The sequence below is a fragment of the Schistocerca cancellata genome, chromosome 2 (assembly GCF_023864275.1).
Source record: "Schistocerca cancellata isolate TAMUIC-IGC-003103 chromosome 2, iqSchCanc2.1, whole genome shotgun sequence".
Lineage (NCBI taxonomy): Eukaryota > Metazoa > Arthropoda > Insecta > Orthoptera > Acrididae > Schistocerca > Schistocerca cancellata.
The window spans coordinates 588137001-588152936 of NC_064627.1; the positions used below are offsets into that span (position 1 = coordinate 588137001).

The 15936-nt window shown below is 38.1% G+C and overlaps 1 protein-coding gene across 1 annotated transcript in view; it reads right to left on the minus strand.

The window, feature by feature from the left end:
• Positions 1–15936, minus strand: part of LOC126162209 (neutral alpha-glucosidase AB) — a 133285-nt gene that overhangs the window by 92636 nt on the left and 24713 nt on the right. The window contains exons 3-7 of the mRNA XM_049918553.1: positions 15019–15255; positions 14742–14915; positions 11609–11815; positions 10146–10247; positions 2978–3227 (exon numbers count right to left, since the gene is read on the minus strand). Coding sequence (XP_049774510.1) covers positions 2978–3227; positions 10146–10247; positions 11609–11815; positions 14742–14915; positions 15019–15255 — 970 coding nt within the window. The remainder of the gene's footprint in view (positions 1–2977; positions 3228–10145; positions 10248–11608; positions 11816–14741; positions 14916–15018; positions 15256–15936) is intronic.

Below are 15936 nucleotides of genomic sequence, written 5' to 3' on the forward strand. Positions count from 1 at the left end.
GAATCATGATAGAAGGTTGTATACATGGAAGAACCCTGGAGATACTAAAAGGTATCAGATAGATTATATAATGGTAAGACAGAGATTTAGGAACCAGGTTTTAAATTGTAAGACATTTCCAGGGGCAGATGTGGACTCTGACCACAATTTATTGGTTATGACCTGTAGATTAAAACTGAAGAAACTGCAAAAAGGTGGGAATTTAAGGAGATGGGACCTGGATAAACTGAAAGAACCAGAGGTTGTAGAGAGTTTCAGAGAGAGCATAAGGGAACAATTGACAGGAATGGGGGAAAGAAATACAGTAGAAGAAGAATGGGTAGCTTTGAGGGATGAAGTAGTGAAGGCAGCAGAGGATCAAGTAGGTAAAAAGAAGAGGGCTAGTAGAAATCCTTGGGTAACAGAAGAAATATTGAATTTAATTGATGAAAGGAGGAAATATAAAAATGCAGTAAATGAAGCAGGAAAAAAGGAATACAAACGTCTCAAAAATGAGATCGACAGGAAGTGCAAAATGGCTAAGCAGGCATGGCTAGAGGACAAATGTAAGGATGTGGAGGCTTATCTCACTAGGGGTAAGATAGATACTGCCTACAGGAAAATTAGAGAGACCTTTGGAGATAAGAGAACCACTTGTATGAACATCAAGAGCTCAGATGGAAACCCAGTTCTAAGCAAAGAAGGGAAAGCAGAAAGGTGGAAGGAGTATATAGAGGGTCTATACAAGGGCGATGCACTTGAGGACAATATTATGGAAATGGAAGAGGATGTAGATGAAGATGAAATGGGAGATACGATACTGCGTGAAGAGTTTGACAGAGCACTGAAAGACCTGAGTCGAAACAAGGCCCCCGGAGTAGACAACATTCCATTGGAACTACTGACGGCCTTGGGAGAGCCAGTCCTGACAAAACTCTACCATCTGGTGAGCATGATGTATGAAACAGGCGAAATACCCTCAGACTTCAAGAAGAATATAATAATTCCAATCCCAAAGAAAGCAGGTGTGGACAGATGTGAAAATTACCGAACAATCAGTTTAATAAGTCACAGCTGCAAAATACTAACACGAATTCTTTACAGATGAATGGAAAAACTAGTAGAAGCCGACCTCGGGGAAGATCAGTTTGGATTCCGTAGAAATACTGGAGGCAATACTGACCTTACGACTTATCTTAGAAGGAAGATTAAGGAAAGGCAAACCTACGTTCCTAGCATTTGTAGACTTAGAGAAAGCTTTTGACAATGTTCACTGGAATACTCTCTTTCAAATTCTAAAGGTGGCAGGGGTAAAATACAGGGAGCGAAAGGCTATTTACAATTTGTATAGAAACCAGATGGCAGTTATAAGAGTCGAGGGGCATGAAAGAGAAGCAGTGATTGGGAAGGGAGTAAGACAGGGTTGTAGCCTCTCCCCGATGCTATTCAATTTGTATATTGAGCAAGCAGTAAAGGAAACAAAAGAAAAATTTGGGGTAGGTATTAAAATCCATGGAGAAGAAATAAAAACGTTGAGGTTCGCCGATGACATTGTAATTCTGTCAGAGACAGCAAAGGACTTGGAAGAGCAGTTGAACGGAATGGATAGTGTCTTGAAGGGAGGATATAAGATGAACATCAACAAAAGCAAAACGAGGCTAATGGAATGTAGTCGAATTAAGTCGGGTGATGTTGAGGGTATTAGATTAGGAAATGAGACACTTAAAGTAGTAAAGGAGTTTTGCTATTTGGGGAGCAAAATAACTGATGATGGTCGAAGTAGAGAGGATATAAAATGTAGACTGGCAATGGCAAGGAAAGCGTTTCTGAAGGAGAGAAATTTGTTAACATCGAATATAGATTTAGGTGTCAGGAAGTCGTTTCTGAAAGTATTTGTATGGAGTGTAGCCATGTATGGAAGTGAAACGTGGACGGTAACTAGTTTGGACAAGAAGAGATTAGAAGCTTTCGAAATGTGGTGCTACAGAAGAATGCTGAAGATTAGATGGGTAGATCACATAACTAATGAGGAAGTATTGAATAGGATTGGGGAGAAGAGAAGTTTGTGGCACAACTTGACCAGAAGAAGGGATCGGTTGGTAGGACATGTTCTGAGGCATCAAGGGATCACCAATTTAGTATTGGAGGGCAGCGTGGAGGGTAAAAATCGTAGGGGGAGACCAAGAGATGAATACACTAAGCAGATTCAGAAAGATGTAGGTTGCAGTAGGTACTGGGAGATGAAGAAGCTTGCACAGGATAGAGTAGCATGGAGAGCTGCATCAAACCATTCTCAGGACTGAAGACCACAACAACAACAACATACATTCACAAGGTACATAGTTGTGTATGAAGATATGCAAGGATCACTGTTAACAGACAGGCAATTACAGCTCTGAAATCAAGCAGGCAATGTGAGAGGTGACATTCAGTTACGGCAAGACCAAGGACATTAGGAATACCTGCATGGAGGTAGGTGATGTGGACACCAATAAAGCACCAGAAGGTGAAGGGACACGAACTTATCTGAATTCTGGGTTGTGTTGTATGGGGGAGGGAATCTCTGGATTGTGCCAAGGCTTTGGCAACTACACGAGATTGATGGTAACGTTTGTTGGAAATCATATAAGTTGAATTCCATTAACTAACAACTATTTCTCCCTCTGGTAATTCTTCAAACTATGTGATACATATATTTTGCCCTTTTATCCCTCACTGCAACTGTCATGTAGTAAGCTCAATTATAAAAGGAAAATGTGATGTTTTTTGCTCAAAATGGCACTTACAGCACAGTCTTAATACCACAGCGAAGACTGAGCACTGTCTACTTAAAAATACAATAACAATATGTTAATTCATGTTTGTTGTGTAGTGTAATCTGTTATTTGTAATGTAATCTGTTGTTATAAACAGAGCAACAATATTTGAATTGATATGTAATGTGTACAAAATATTAGTGTTGCATGCAAGATTAAGCACAGAAGAATGTTTAACTTACTGGAGGCAGAGGGGTAGTCCCTGTCAGTTTTGCATATTGCTGAAGCACATTCTTAGGTTCTGGTCCCAACATGAAAAATACATCAATAATTCCACTCTCTGACATGAAATGTGCATTAACTTCTGGTGTACGCACAGACCCAGAAACAAAGTTCACTATAGACGACATTACATTCTGATCGTGTGTGCCTTCTATATCAACCCAGGTTTCTGCTGCATTTAACCAGAAAACTCCTGATGTGATTGATGGCCTGAAAACAACACAAAATAAAACAGTCTTTCCATATAATTACATTTAACACATAGGACATCTTTTAAAAAAATTATCTACATGTGAAGTAGGCTTTAAAGGCATACGGTACTATTAACACTACATACAATGCCAAAACTTCTGCAGCACAAAAATCACCAGTTACAGATGAAACTTAACTGGTTTATAGAGTAAGGAAAGAAGCTGTGTCCAAATACAAAATCCAGTGTGAAAATGACATGACAGTAATGCTAACAAGGAGGAAATACGTGTAGTGCAGGAACTACAACAAAAAGGTGGTTGTAAAAAGTTAAACACCTAATATAAGACACACTAGTCATTTATTCTCTAGTTTTTCATCTAGCACTAACTGTTTTGCATATCACATCTAGTGATATGATAATTAAAGCACACTTAACCCTGTATCTTTAATTTGTGCCATTTTAAATGGCTTATTTTACACAAACTGTATACACACGATGAGCAAGCTTGGTGTCAGCTGGGGTTTCACAAGTGATGTTACCCCATTTGTACTTGAAGATAAGGTAGCAAGACCTCAAATTCCACTGAGAACGAAGGAAAGATTAGTATTTCAGGGTGTATAAGTGGACGAGGAAAAAAAAAACCCGGATTTCCCGGTTAAAAATACATTTTCTCCTGGATCAAAATACACTATTTCCGTGTTAAGTAACAGTATACTTTTCCTCGGAACTGTAAAACTTATCAATCCTTTCAATGGTTGTGGTTTTATACACACCGGTTTAGAATTTCCCGGCACTTTAGAAAACGAAACTCAGGGGAAAAAAAAAACCTTTTTGGAAGATGTCTGATGTGCAGCAACATAAACAGGGGTGTAAACCAGTCGTAGCTCATGTGAAGCAATCTCGATGACAGTGGATATTCAGAGCACAGGACACGTGATGTAGTCAGCCAGTAGCAAAATAACTTAAGTAGCATGAACACACAAAAAGAAAAGGTAATGGTTTAAATTAATATATATAGTGTTGTTACAAGAAAAGAAGAGCTTTCATGTATAATATTGGTCTCTAAGATTAATAAGCTGCAAGAGAAGCTAAGCTTTCACACTTTATGGTGATATTTTTTGCGCATGTTACACTTTAAGATACATCACACAAATGTGCCAGTGAAATTTTTGACGACGACATAAATGCCTGGTCTTCTGGGCTAGAAATTATTCTAAATGGTCATCCTCAAAGAGTTGATTTTTGAATAAGAGTCAAACGCTCTTTGATTTAAGAAGTTCATCGTACATTCGAGCACACGAGTTCATCTTGATTAAAAGGAAATTTACTGTGAAAGTAACGCTTTTCGAACAATCGTTCGGAAAATTTTTCCGCGACCTGTTAGAAATAGGTTCACTTCAGCAGTTGCCAGAGAGCGCCAGATAACCGTGCTTGCACAGCTACGATGACGCACGAAGCCCGTACATTCGTACGTGTAAAACATTAAAAGATCTTATATTTTGTCACAAAAGAAACATTAGAGGATACTCCAAGAGTGTGGGAGTTTTGTGAACCATACTAAAATGCATAATTTGGCTTAAAGTGCACATTCGTTATGTCCAGATTCGGATGTAAATTTTCTTGGAGTACCAGCACTGTATCACCTCATGTTTGGTTCTTTACAATGGCATAATGCCATACGTGCTAGAAGATGAAAACATGCACTTGAAATGCAGCAACAGTTGAAACTAGCCAATAGTGTGGAATTAAACACACTGCCTCAGCAGAAAAGATTAATAAAAGTCAAATTTCTTTAACAAACCGACAAAAATAACTTCATTGTTCTGCAAGGCGATTAATGCTTGACTGTCAGAAAGGTGGAAATAAAATAAAATCTGAAACTAATAACATATTTTAGCCTTCCGTAATTATATGAATGTATTTTAATTCACTTGAGAGCTCCCGGCCACAGAAATTCATTTCGTTTTCATTTGACGTGACAGCAATAAATGAATAGGAAACAGCAAAATCACTTAACATAAACACGGGTCACGTGGAGACTACCACCTCCCCACTACAACTCAGACTGCTCTGTGTATCGTGTCTGGATCTACAATATTCCCGAACTGGGGCAATATTAGATAGTGGTGCTCCCCCTCCCTGGAGCGTTTGAGGTAGAACGCCAAAAATGTAAAAAATTGACTTTTCAAAAATATCTTGATTTTGTAGCGCACATCTTTCTGAAGCGTCTGATACATAAAACATATATCTTCAAGGGAACGTAAAACATGTTATGGAACGTAAGACATGTTATTTGGTCGTAAGTGTGCCAAAATGCAGTGCCACACCTCTTCACACAGCATTCTTCCATCGTACGTATCTGTATTTCGGTCTGTGGAATTCAAGTGGAATTCAAATGTGTAATATTTTGTAATGGGTGCCATCAAACTATATTCAGGCCACAGGAAATTAAAATGTCCTGTGGTGCCTCTCCTGCTTCCAGTCAGCCAGATTGACTTTCCTGCCACCTCTTAAAAAAAAATACAATTAATACTGGATGGGATTATTTGTAACCGGCAGAACAAGAACTCTTCAGAAAATTTTCAGTCTTTATTGCCTATTAGCTAGTAACTTGCTGTTTTGTGTGACGTAAAATTAAAAATATATACATAAAACCAGTAAAGACAAGCAAGACAGCACACATTTCTTCAACCCTTAAGTCCTAGCATTTTTTCTCTCTTATCTTGTCACTGCTATATATGACATACTTTCCTTTCTGGGAAAGAATCTATCACCTCATCAAAGTTCATCAACATTTTGGTACATGAAAAATGAAATGTCGTCGTCTAATACTAGAAAAGCTGTTAATACAAATAGTACCCAAGACTGGTGTGGTTTCTTGATTTGATTATGTATATTTTGTCATTGTCTGTAAGACAAAACAAAATAGGCCTGCCTAATATTGCAGCAATTGTTACACACACCAAATAAACGAGACTGTTTTGGCACCAATGGCCATTTTTATAACACGACGGAATATAATTCCCGAAGTACCAATATCAAATGCTTATTAGGCCTACTACACAAGCAAAAAGTTTTGTGTTAGGAAACAGTTTCACATCTCATTCATACTCTCTAGCTTCTGAAGCACAAGATCGAAAAGTGGTAGTATGAAATTTTTATATAAATTTGGAACTGTCACATTCTTCCATAATTTGTATGAGTCCCTGTTTCTTCTCCTTCCCCGTTCTAACAAACGATCTTGTCATCACTAATTCTGTACCTATTCCTTCCAGTGTCAAAACTTATTCTCTTGGTTAACTTCACTAGCCCTGCCACAATCACCGGTTTAGTTATCCCGCACTTATTTTCCGGTTAGGCTTTATTACATGTTCGTATGGGTTTTCCGCATTACTCCCAGATAAGAACTTTAGCCGCTGCTAGCCGCGGACTGTATAACTGGCCCTTACTAGGGTAGTGGTCTGGTCAAAAAATTGTCAAAATTTCATCTTCTTGGATATACGGAGAAGATAATATGTAATCTTTGTTACTGTTATTTCTGTTAGTCATTTATTTCCACTCTAGTAGTCTGAATCTATGGATTTCGCTATTAATTATAACAACACTGATCATTTGCAAACCCAGTCAACCACATAAACAGCGATTGGCATTCAACCGTTCGGCTTTATTCTGCTCAGCTCGTATAGCCGCGTCCCCTTTTGTCTGCAGAGACATCACGTACACTATGCATGTATTCAAAAATCAACTTATGGTTCATTCAGGGATCAACTTCGAATCTGTTCAAAAATGTTCAAAAACCAACCGTGATGCATTTCAAAATTATATGAATAATCTATAGACCAACGTGCGCTGGATGCTACGCACTTTGTGAAACAAAGTCTTTTCCCCCCTGAAATTGCTGCTTGGGGCAGACACCCCAGTTTGTCCCCACCCCTGTGAATCTGGCAGCTTAGGCGCACCAGTAAAATTTTTGAGGATAGCATCTGGCTGCTTGCTACTACTGCTTATACTGCCACACTTCTGCAGCCTGAAGCGGGAGAAGGTACAACTCATAGGCGACTCAACTGAGCATGTGATTGAGCTCGCTCGCAACCGCTCAAACAAATCTAACGTAAACAGTTGTGACATCACGCTCATCGGAGGCAATTTGTTGTTATGCAGCATTGCATAGTCTTTCTAAAGCCTTTGACACATTTTTCTGTTAGCAGACGCTTGTATGAGCACTGTGTTTTGTTGTTGTATATGGTGCATTTCCTTTGCAACTTAGGTTTTATTTTCTTTTTTCTTTTTTTCCTCTTGTTCATGTTTTATTGCTGCACTATTATTCTGCAGTGGCGAGATACAGTAATATCCTTTGTTAGAGAATTGGTTCTTACCAGTCAAAGTTAAAAATTTAATTGAAAACTAAGACAATGAAAATTTCCTGGGTTTTTCCCGGTTTTCTCCCAGATGAAAAAAATTCCTGGGTTTTTCCCAGATCTCCCGGTTGTCCCGGGTTGTATATACCTTGTATTTAACAACCAACGAGGTCATTAGAGACAGAACTCTGGCAGCTTTAATGATGGGGAAGGAAATCGTCAGTGTAGAAACCCGCACATCACTTCATCTCCACCGCCACTACCGTGGTGAATGTCATACATTCGACTATCATGCTATTTGGCTGCTCCAGGCCCCCAACAGAGGCCGTCAATCATGGACCTCAATTACCTGCAGCCAATAGCCTGGCAGACAAATGGTCTTTTTACTGCTGTGCACTGGCTCTGGCTGCAGTCTTAATGTGTACACTGTGACCTACTAAACAGTGGATTCTTATAATCATTTCTTTTACCGAGTCTGGTTTTCAAACAGGCCATGCCCTTTGAAAGAAACCATCCCAGAATTTGTCAGGAGCCATTTAAGGAAATCATGACAAACTTAAATCTGTATGGATGACTGGATGTGGATTTGAACCACTGACCTCCCGAAAGGGCCCAATGCGCTAACCAGTGCACTACCCCACTCAGTAATTCCACTGGGGAAAGCGAAATACGTAGAATTTTCGTGGCAATGTGGTATGCCATGAAATATACACAATACATTAGACTTTACTAAAAACAAATACATAAATTTTATCTTTTTATCTACAGAAATTAAAGTACATAAAATGGCTTGTTACATTGTACTGTGTCATTACTATTCACTAGCTGACAAACCCAAATTTTATTTCCCTGTACTCATGAAAACACCTTTGAAATTATGAAACAGTCATACAAAGAAATATTCATAACTTACAAATGCATAAGTATATGCCCTTAAGAAACATGATCCAGGAAAGTGTCTGCACACAGGGCACAGCTGCTCAACATGTCTACCACACTATTACGTAAATGTCTCCATGGAAATGACTCTTTGTAGCTCTGTACATGGCAATCATTTTCGCCTACAGCCATTTGCGCTTCACAGTTGAAAGCTGTCCAAAGTGCTGTCAGATGTCAAGGACTTCCTTAAGTAGACTCAACTATAGGAGTTTCTTAGTGGTAAAGAACAAATGTATTAAAACTTCATGCACTATTCTGTATTTTTTGCATATTTCACTTGAACTACCTGTCATACAAGGTATATTCAGTGACCTATGTGGATACTGTCAGCGAAATATGTTGCAAATAGAGTTAGTAGCAACAAAGTAATAAATTTAAATGTCGTACACAATGTGGCAGTTTTTCCATGTATATCTGTGTTTATGACTTCATAGCTCCTGAACTTTTATGGTACCATGATATAGTTCTGCAAGTGCATTTAGAGGCACATTTGTATGCTGCCTGAAAAATTTATTACGAATACAAATAGTAGCACAGAAGCAATACATTTAAACGTAATGCATGATGCAGCATCTTTTCATTGTTTATGACATCATATCTCCTGAACTACAACAGGTAGGTGGTTCTTACCACCACAGTGATTGTTGTCTGACAGTAAGGGATATGTATACGAAGTTTGATTGAAATTGGTGCAGTGCTTTAAGAGGAGATGGGGAAAACACACACACACACACACACACACACACACAAATTTTTATAATATCAGATTGAGCAGAGGAAACATGTTTTGTAAACCGCAGCAATGTGTGGGGGCACTGATCTTACGCAACTGTTGGCAGTCATCGCCGACAATGCAGTTTCTGTTGCTAAGGAGCGTTGGAGCATAGAGCATCGTGTGTTCATGATTGAGCACTCCTTTAGAAACAACGATTCTGTGGTCATGGTTACACGACTTTTCTGTCAAACAGTTTTATGTCGGACATTGAGATGCAGTCACAGATTGAAACACTACACTCCGATGGGCTGCAGTGCTTAGAAATACTGGATCTGTGATGGCAAGGAAACCACTTGGTCTTCTCCCTTCAGCTCCAACTCTGGAACAATCTGCCAGGTGACTGGCTGTATCGCTGGGTATGTCACGTCATTCACTACATAACATCTTACATGATGACTTCAAATTTCACTCTTATCAAAATAGTGACTGACCAGAAGTTACATGAAACTGGTTTTGTGCAGTGCAGAGAATTTTGTGACATAATAGATGGTATTCTTATGGAAGATACATATGTCCCAGCATTCTTGAGTGATGAAGCCCACTTTCATCTGGATGCTTACGATAATGTACAGAACTGTCGGTGTTGGGTGTCAGAGAACCCACACAACAATGCCAAAAACCTTTCCGCAACTATGACTGTCTTGTTATAAATGTTGTTATAAAAATTTTATGTATATATAATAAAAAATTTATTTAAATTATTTATAATAAAACAAAGTCAAAACTGAAGCAGATATTTTCAATCTCACCATGCAGCTCAGTTGTGGATATTCTGTAAACAAAATCCTATGAAATAAAAGCAGTTTATGAATATAGAGAGAATACAGATGTTTATAGGCCTTAAGTACACTACTTTTACTTACCCATGTGCAACCAGCATTGGAATTGATCCATAAAGAGCCATAGGATTATTTAACTCATATTCAAAAACATCGAGATTAAAGAGGCGATATGGATCACCATTTCTGCAAAATAAATGACATGCAATTTCAAATATTAGATACCATCTTTCATGAACACACGGTAAGATAGAGGAGATGTAGTTGGCAAATATTTCCTTGGAACTTTCATATATATTCTTACATACTCTAAAACACTGATGTGACAAAAGTAATGTCAGACCACCTTTTGCCCAGCGAAATGCAGAATCTCTGTGTGTCCTGGACTCGACGAGTCATTACAAGTCCCCTGCAGAAACACTGCGCCATGCTGCCTTACAGCCATCCAAAATTGTGAAAGTGTTGCCAGTCCTGGATTTTGTGCACATACTGACCTCTCAATAATGTCCCAGAAATGTTCGATGGGATTATTCATGTTGGGCGATATGGGAAGCTAAATCATTCATTCAAACTGTCCAGAATGTTCTTCAAACCAGTTGTGAACAATTGTGCCCCAGTAACATGGTGCACCGTTGTTTGGGAGCGTGAAGTCCATGAATGGCTGGAAATTGTCTCCAAGTAGCCAAGCATAACCATTTCCAGTTAATGATTGGCTCAGTTGACCAAAGGACCCATTCCATTCCATGTAAACACAGCCCACACCATTAAGGAGCTATGACCAGCTTATACAGTGACAACTTGGATCCATGGCTTCATTGGGTCTGCGCCACACTCAAACCCTACCATCAGCTCTATCAACTGAAATCAGGACTCATCTAACGAGGTCAGGTCAGGTTTCCCAGTCGTCTAGAGTTCAACCGATATTGTCTTGAGCCCAGGGAAGGCACTGCAGATAATGTCATCCTATCAGCAAAGGCACTTGCGTTAGTCATCTGTTGCCAAAACCCATTAATGCCTAAATTTTGCTCTACTGTCCTAACGGATACATTCTTCAAACAGTTCACATTGATTTCTGTGATTATTTAACACGGTATTGCTTTTCCATTAACACCAAAAACTCTATGCAAACACTGCTGCTGTTGCTGCACTGTCCTTGGTGAGAGATAATGCCTTAAATTTGGTATTACCGACGCACTCTCGACTCTGCGGGTCTCAGAATATCGAACTCCCCAAGGATTTCTGAAATGGAATGTTCCAGGTGTCTAGCTTCAACTACCATTCTGCGTTCAAAGTCTGTTAATTCGTGTCATACGGCCACAATCACACCTGAAACCTTTCGATATGAATCACATGAGTACAAATGGCAGCTCTGCCAATGCACTGCCCACTTATACCTTGTTTATACGATATTACTGACATCTGTATATGTGCGTATCACTATCCCATGACTTCTGTCACCTCAGTGTATATCACACCTCCACCAAAAGATTTTACACCACACTAATGATTTTAGTACAATGTACAATTCAGGATAGAAAAATACTTACTTAGTTGACTTTAATGCAAATGAATCTGCATGTAAAGGAATTCCATAAGCATAATGAGCACCCGCAAAAGTGAAGTCCAAGGCAACCGCAGTTGGACCATTAGGTTTCGAATCATGATGGGATTTGAAATTTTCCTCCCAGGCCCCTGGATCTGAAGCTGTGTCATCGTTGACCTGGTTATCAGGCTGTTCACTGCCATCATCCTTGCTGTGAATAGAAGAAAATTAATTGCAACATATATCTATGTTTTCAATTAATCAAAAATAGATAGCTTCTTACTGCTAAACTGAAATAATCAGTAATCATATGAATTACACACTTTGAAACAATAACTTTTTTGATCAAATTTTTTTGACAGTTGCAACTTTTCAGTTCCGTTTTGAAAAGAAAATACATGTGTTTCTCAATTATTATTCTCTGCTTAGTTTTAATGAAGCTATTAACTATAGTTGTATATTAAATGTTTTATGAGTTCTGAGGGTATGTTAAAAAAGGTTTGCCATATTAGTAAATATTTGAAGTTAACCCAAAAATTTAACTATCCAAGTTGTCAGCAGAAAATATCAAATTTTGATGAGGAAATATCTTGAGGAGCATTAGGTATCCATATCAATTTTGTGCTACCTACGCACATGTGCAATTATACTAGGGGGCTGCAAAAGTGGCAGCTGGAGGGACATGCACAGAAGGCACCAAGGCATCCCCTCCCCCATCTTTTCTGCAAACTTCACCCACTCAACTTCTCGCCATACATTACGGTTGCCACAAGTTACTGGCCTTCAGCCTGAGCATATCAAGCTGAACAAAGCAAACTCTGCTATCACAAAATGCCATCTGGCACACTTATGCTTAACTGCATTACAAAACACTCACTTGAATATCATACGATACCAAAGACTGGCAGATAGCATAGTGATATTACATACAAGTGGTCAGATACCTATTTTAAAGAATTTATTATGGCTGAGAAACATCATGTCAAGAAATGTTTAGAAAACACTGTAGTGAAAAAGCAGCCTCTCTATATTAATGTATTATTCTCATGTATTTTAAAAGGTATATTTTAGCCAAATACATTATCACTGTTCATTTGTTAAATGTTAAAAGCTTTTCAGTTTTGATTATGGAAACATTTAAGCATTCTTTACTTTTGAATGTCAGCTTTAGGCCCGGTACAAAGCAGAAAACATGGGAGTAGGGACAGGGAACAGTGTTTACAGCTTTGGGATGAAGGAAGAAGAAACAAAAATTTAATGCAATTTGTTGCTGTTTAATTGTACTATTTTGAAGACTCATTATTCGAGAAATCATTTGCAGCAAAGACAGTGCTTTCAACAAATTTCTCTTCGATGACTTCCTTGAGGAAGCTGCTTGTTTGCAAATTTTCAGCACGGCATAAGTTCTTAATCTAGTTTTCCACCATGACATCATTATTTGCTTATTAAAGTAAGCTGTGCACATCTTTCATTCAGAATGTGCAATTTCTGGATGTGATCTTTCATTTTCATACATTTTGTGTTCGTCTATATGGCTAGGGATTGGGGGGGGGGGGGGGGGGGAGGAGCAGTCACAACCTTGTGGTGCAATTCTGTGGCTAAACTTAAGTTCCAATTGAATGTAAAGGTGCTTGTGCTGCTTGACTTCGTCCACCCACCATGATAATCATACAACCTTCTTCTAAACCATTAATAAATCTAAAATACAGTGCTTAAATGCACCCCTAAAATCCCTTCATGATAGTCACTGGATTTGCAAAATGTAAATATTAGATTTGCACTTTAGATAAAGCCATGTTCCAGCAATCCTGGGCGACAGACAATATGTATTTCCATTTATTTTTTGTGTATCTATTTTGTATGCTATTCTGAGACTCCAAACTGAATGAAATGCATTGTAAAGATAATCCAACACAGCTGCTTTTTTTAATATATTTTATTTACTGCTACTGGTTTCAATCGTAGCTCATTTTCAAGTCTAACACAATATCATAAACGCTATTTTTCGTACTTGATGTCTGTTTCCTTTGCCACTTGGCACTTTCAAATCACTATTGCCCTTTGACTCCTCCAAGATGTGCTTCCTGGAGTGATTTTTGTCAGTTAGGTCTCATCAAGATAAATAATGGAGCAACAATGACTCTCTTCTGATATTGCGCATTTTTCTCAGAAATGTAGCCCTGACTGCTAAAATAGCAGAGCTCTCCATCAGTACGATACTCGCCATGATCATAAACTTACAAGACAGTACAATGAACTGTCGTTCTGGAAATCATTTAAATCAACAACAGTTGTTTCTAAAATATAGGTGTGTCTGTTCTCCATGCTTTTGCACATTTTCTCTGCACAGTTTGGAGTGAAAAAAAGCACACAGCTTTGCTGTTGCTGTATATGGTGTCTATGATTTTATCTCTTCTGCTGTTGTCCTTAAGGTCATGAAGAAATCCAAATATCTCTTACATGACTGACTCTGGCTGTCCTGAAACACACCCATCTTAAATTTCAAACAAAAATAGCAATACTACTCAATGTAAAGCTCTGTTCTCTTCACAAAATTGCACGCCAATGCAGTGCATGCTTGAACGATTGCTGCACAGTGGATAGCAAATGGACAGTGGACAGCAACAAAGTGGCAAAGCAACGCCAGCAGCAGAACGAATGAATGAATTAAGCACAGTCTAACTATATAAAAATTCATGACGATAGGTGCGTTTGATAGATATTGCTTCTTACAATGACACCTGAGTGGCATCTGTGGCAAAAATGACGCTGTGGCCACAGTGTGAGCTTTCGAGTCACAGGCCACGCCAGACTAGCCCAAAGACTTCTACTGATACTTGGAAACGGATGGAAGTTGAGAGATGGGAGAACTTACATACCCATCCCAGCTGCCACTTTCACTGCCCTGTAGTATAGTATAGTATTTTGTGGAAAAATATGCTGATCCTAAATTCTTCAGACTTTCTAAAACTTTTAAATATCTGAAAATAAATATTACACAGCAAGAGGATGAAACAACAAAATGAGAAGAAAAATGGAAATTAAAATCTGGTGACAGACCAAACAAGGCATCTTTTGGCTAATATCAATGCAGCTATACACACATGAAGAGAGTTCCAAATACTGTCACACCTTACCTTTCAGGTTTAATGCGAATGTGTTCAAATTTCATTAAGCCTTTAGCATTAGCAGTAATTGCTAAGCTGTCTCCATGATAGAAATCAACTCTGAATGGTGTTCCATAAATTTTTGCTTTTATGTTGCCAGATGAGACAATGACATACTCTGCTGCTCTTTCTTTAACTTCAAGCCTGAAGCATACAAATATTTACAAGCAATTATTAAGACATTACTGACAAAGACTGAATTAAATTGTTTGTAATAAATATTGTTTTCCATTAGAATATCAGTCACCTTTCTAGCTGAGGTTCACCAACTAAGACATGTTCAACTTCATAGCGTGGTTTCAATGGTGACAATTCATTTATTTTCATGCGGAAAGTTGCATCTGACAAGGAAAACAACTCAAATTTGAATTTTACCAAGTTCTGTGTGTTCTGTATCTCAGCACTCACGACACTGTCTTCTATTTTTAGCGTATTCAAATGAAGGACATACACTGATTTATCAGGTTCCACTGCACGGCACCTCCTGTAAAAACAAAAACACTATGCCTCATTCATACGTTCAGTCCAACCTTGAAAATCTATGTATAATGTTAAAGATTTCAATAAAAGTAGATTTTCAAGTACAAATTTGAATCATCTGCTGAAACTGAAAAACTTATTAACTCCTATGATAAATCATGTAAGTTAAAATTTGTAAATCCATAGGTGGTAAAGTAGCATTAAGAAATGTAAAAAAGTAAAAATTCAAACTAAGTTAAAGCAAACACAATGTTCCTACTATCTTGAATAGATGTGCTGAAAAATAAGTTCTAATATTGGAGTCTGCTATATGTTTGAAAGAGCCCTGTTAAATCCCTCCAGAAGAGCATTGTTCAATGTAGTGGCCAAGCTTTATTTTGAGAGTATTCATTTGTTTCATTTTCTTTCTATGTGGACCATTTATGATGGTGACTGATTAATGTTGATGCAAAATGTTTATTGAAACACAAATGATTTCAAATCCTGTGGGTTCATTTTCATGAGTTTCTTACATTAGTATTTTGTCAGTTCTTTGCCTGTTACAAGAACGTCCTTAAATTATTACATTTTTCTTCTTCCTTCTTACATCAATTCAAAATTTACAATTAATGATTTTTTTAATGTAGGAAGTTCACACACTGAGAATATTTATAGAGATACTTCTATGCATTTTGACTTGCACTAC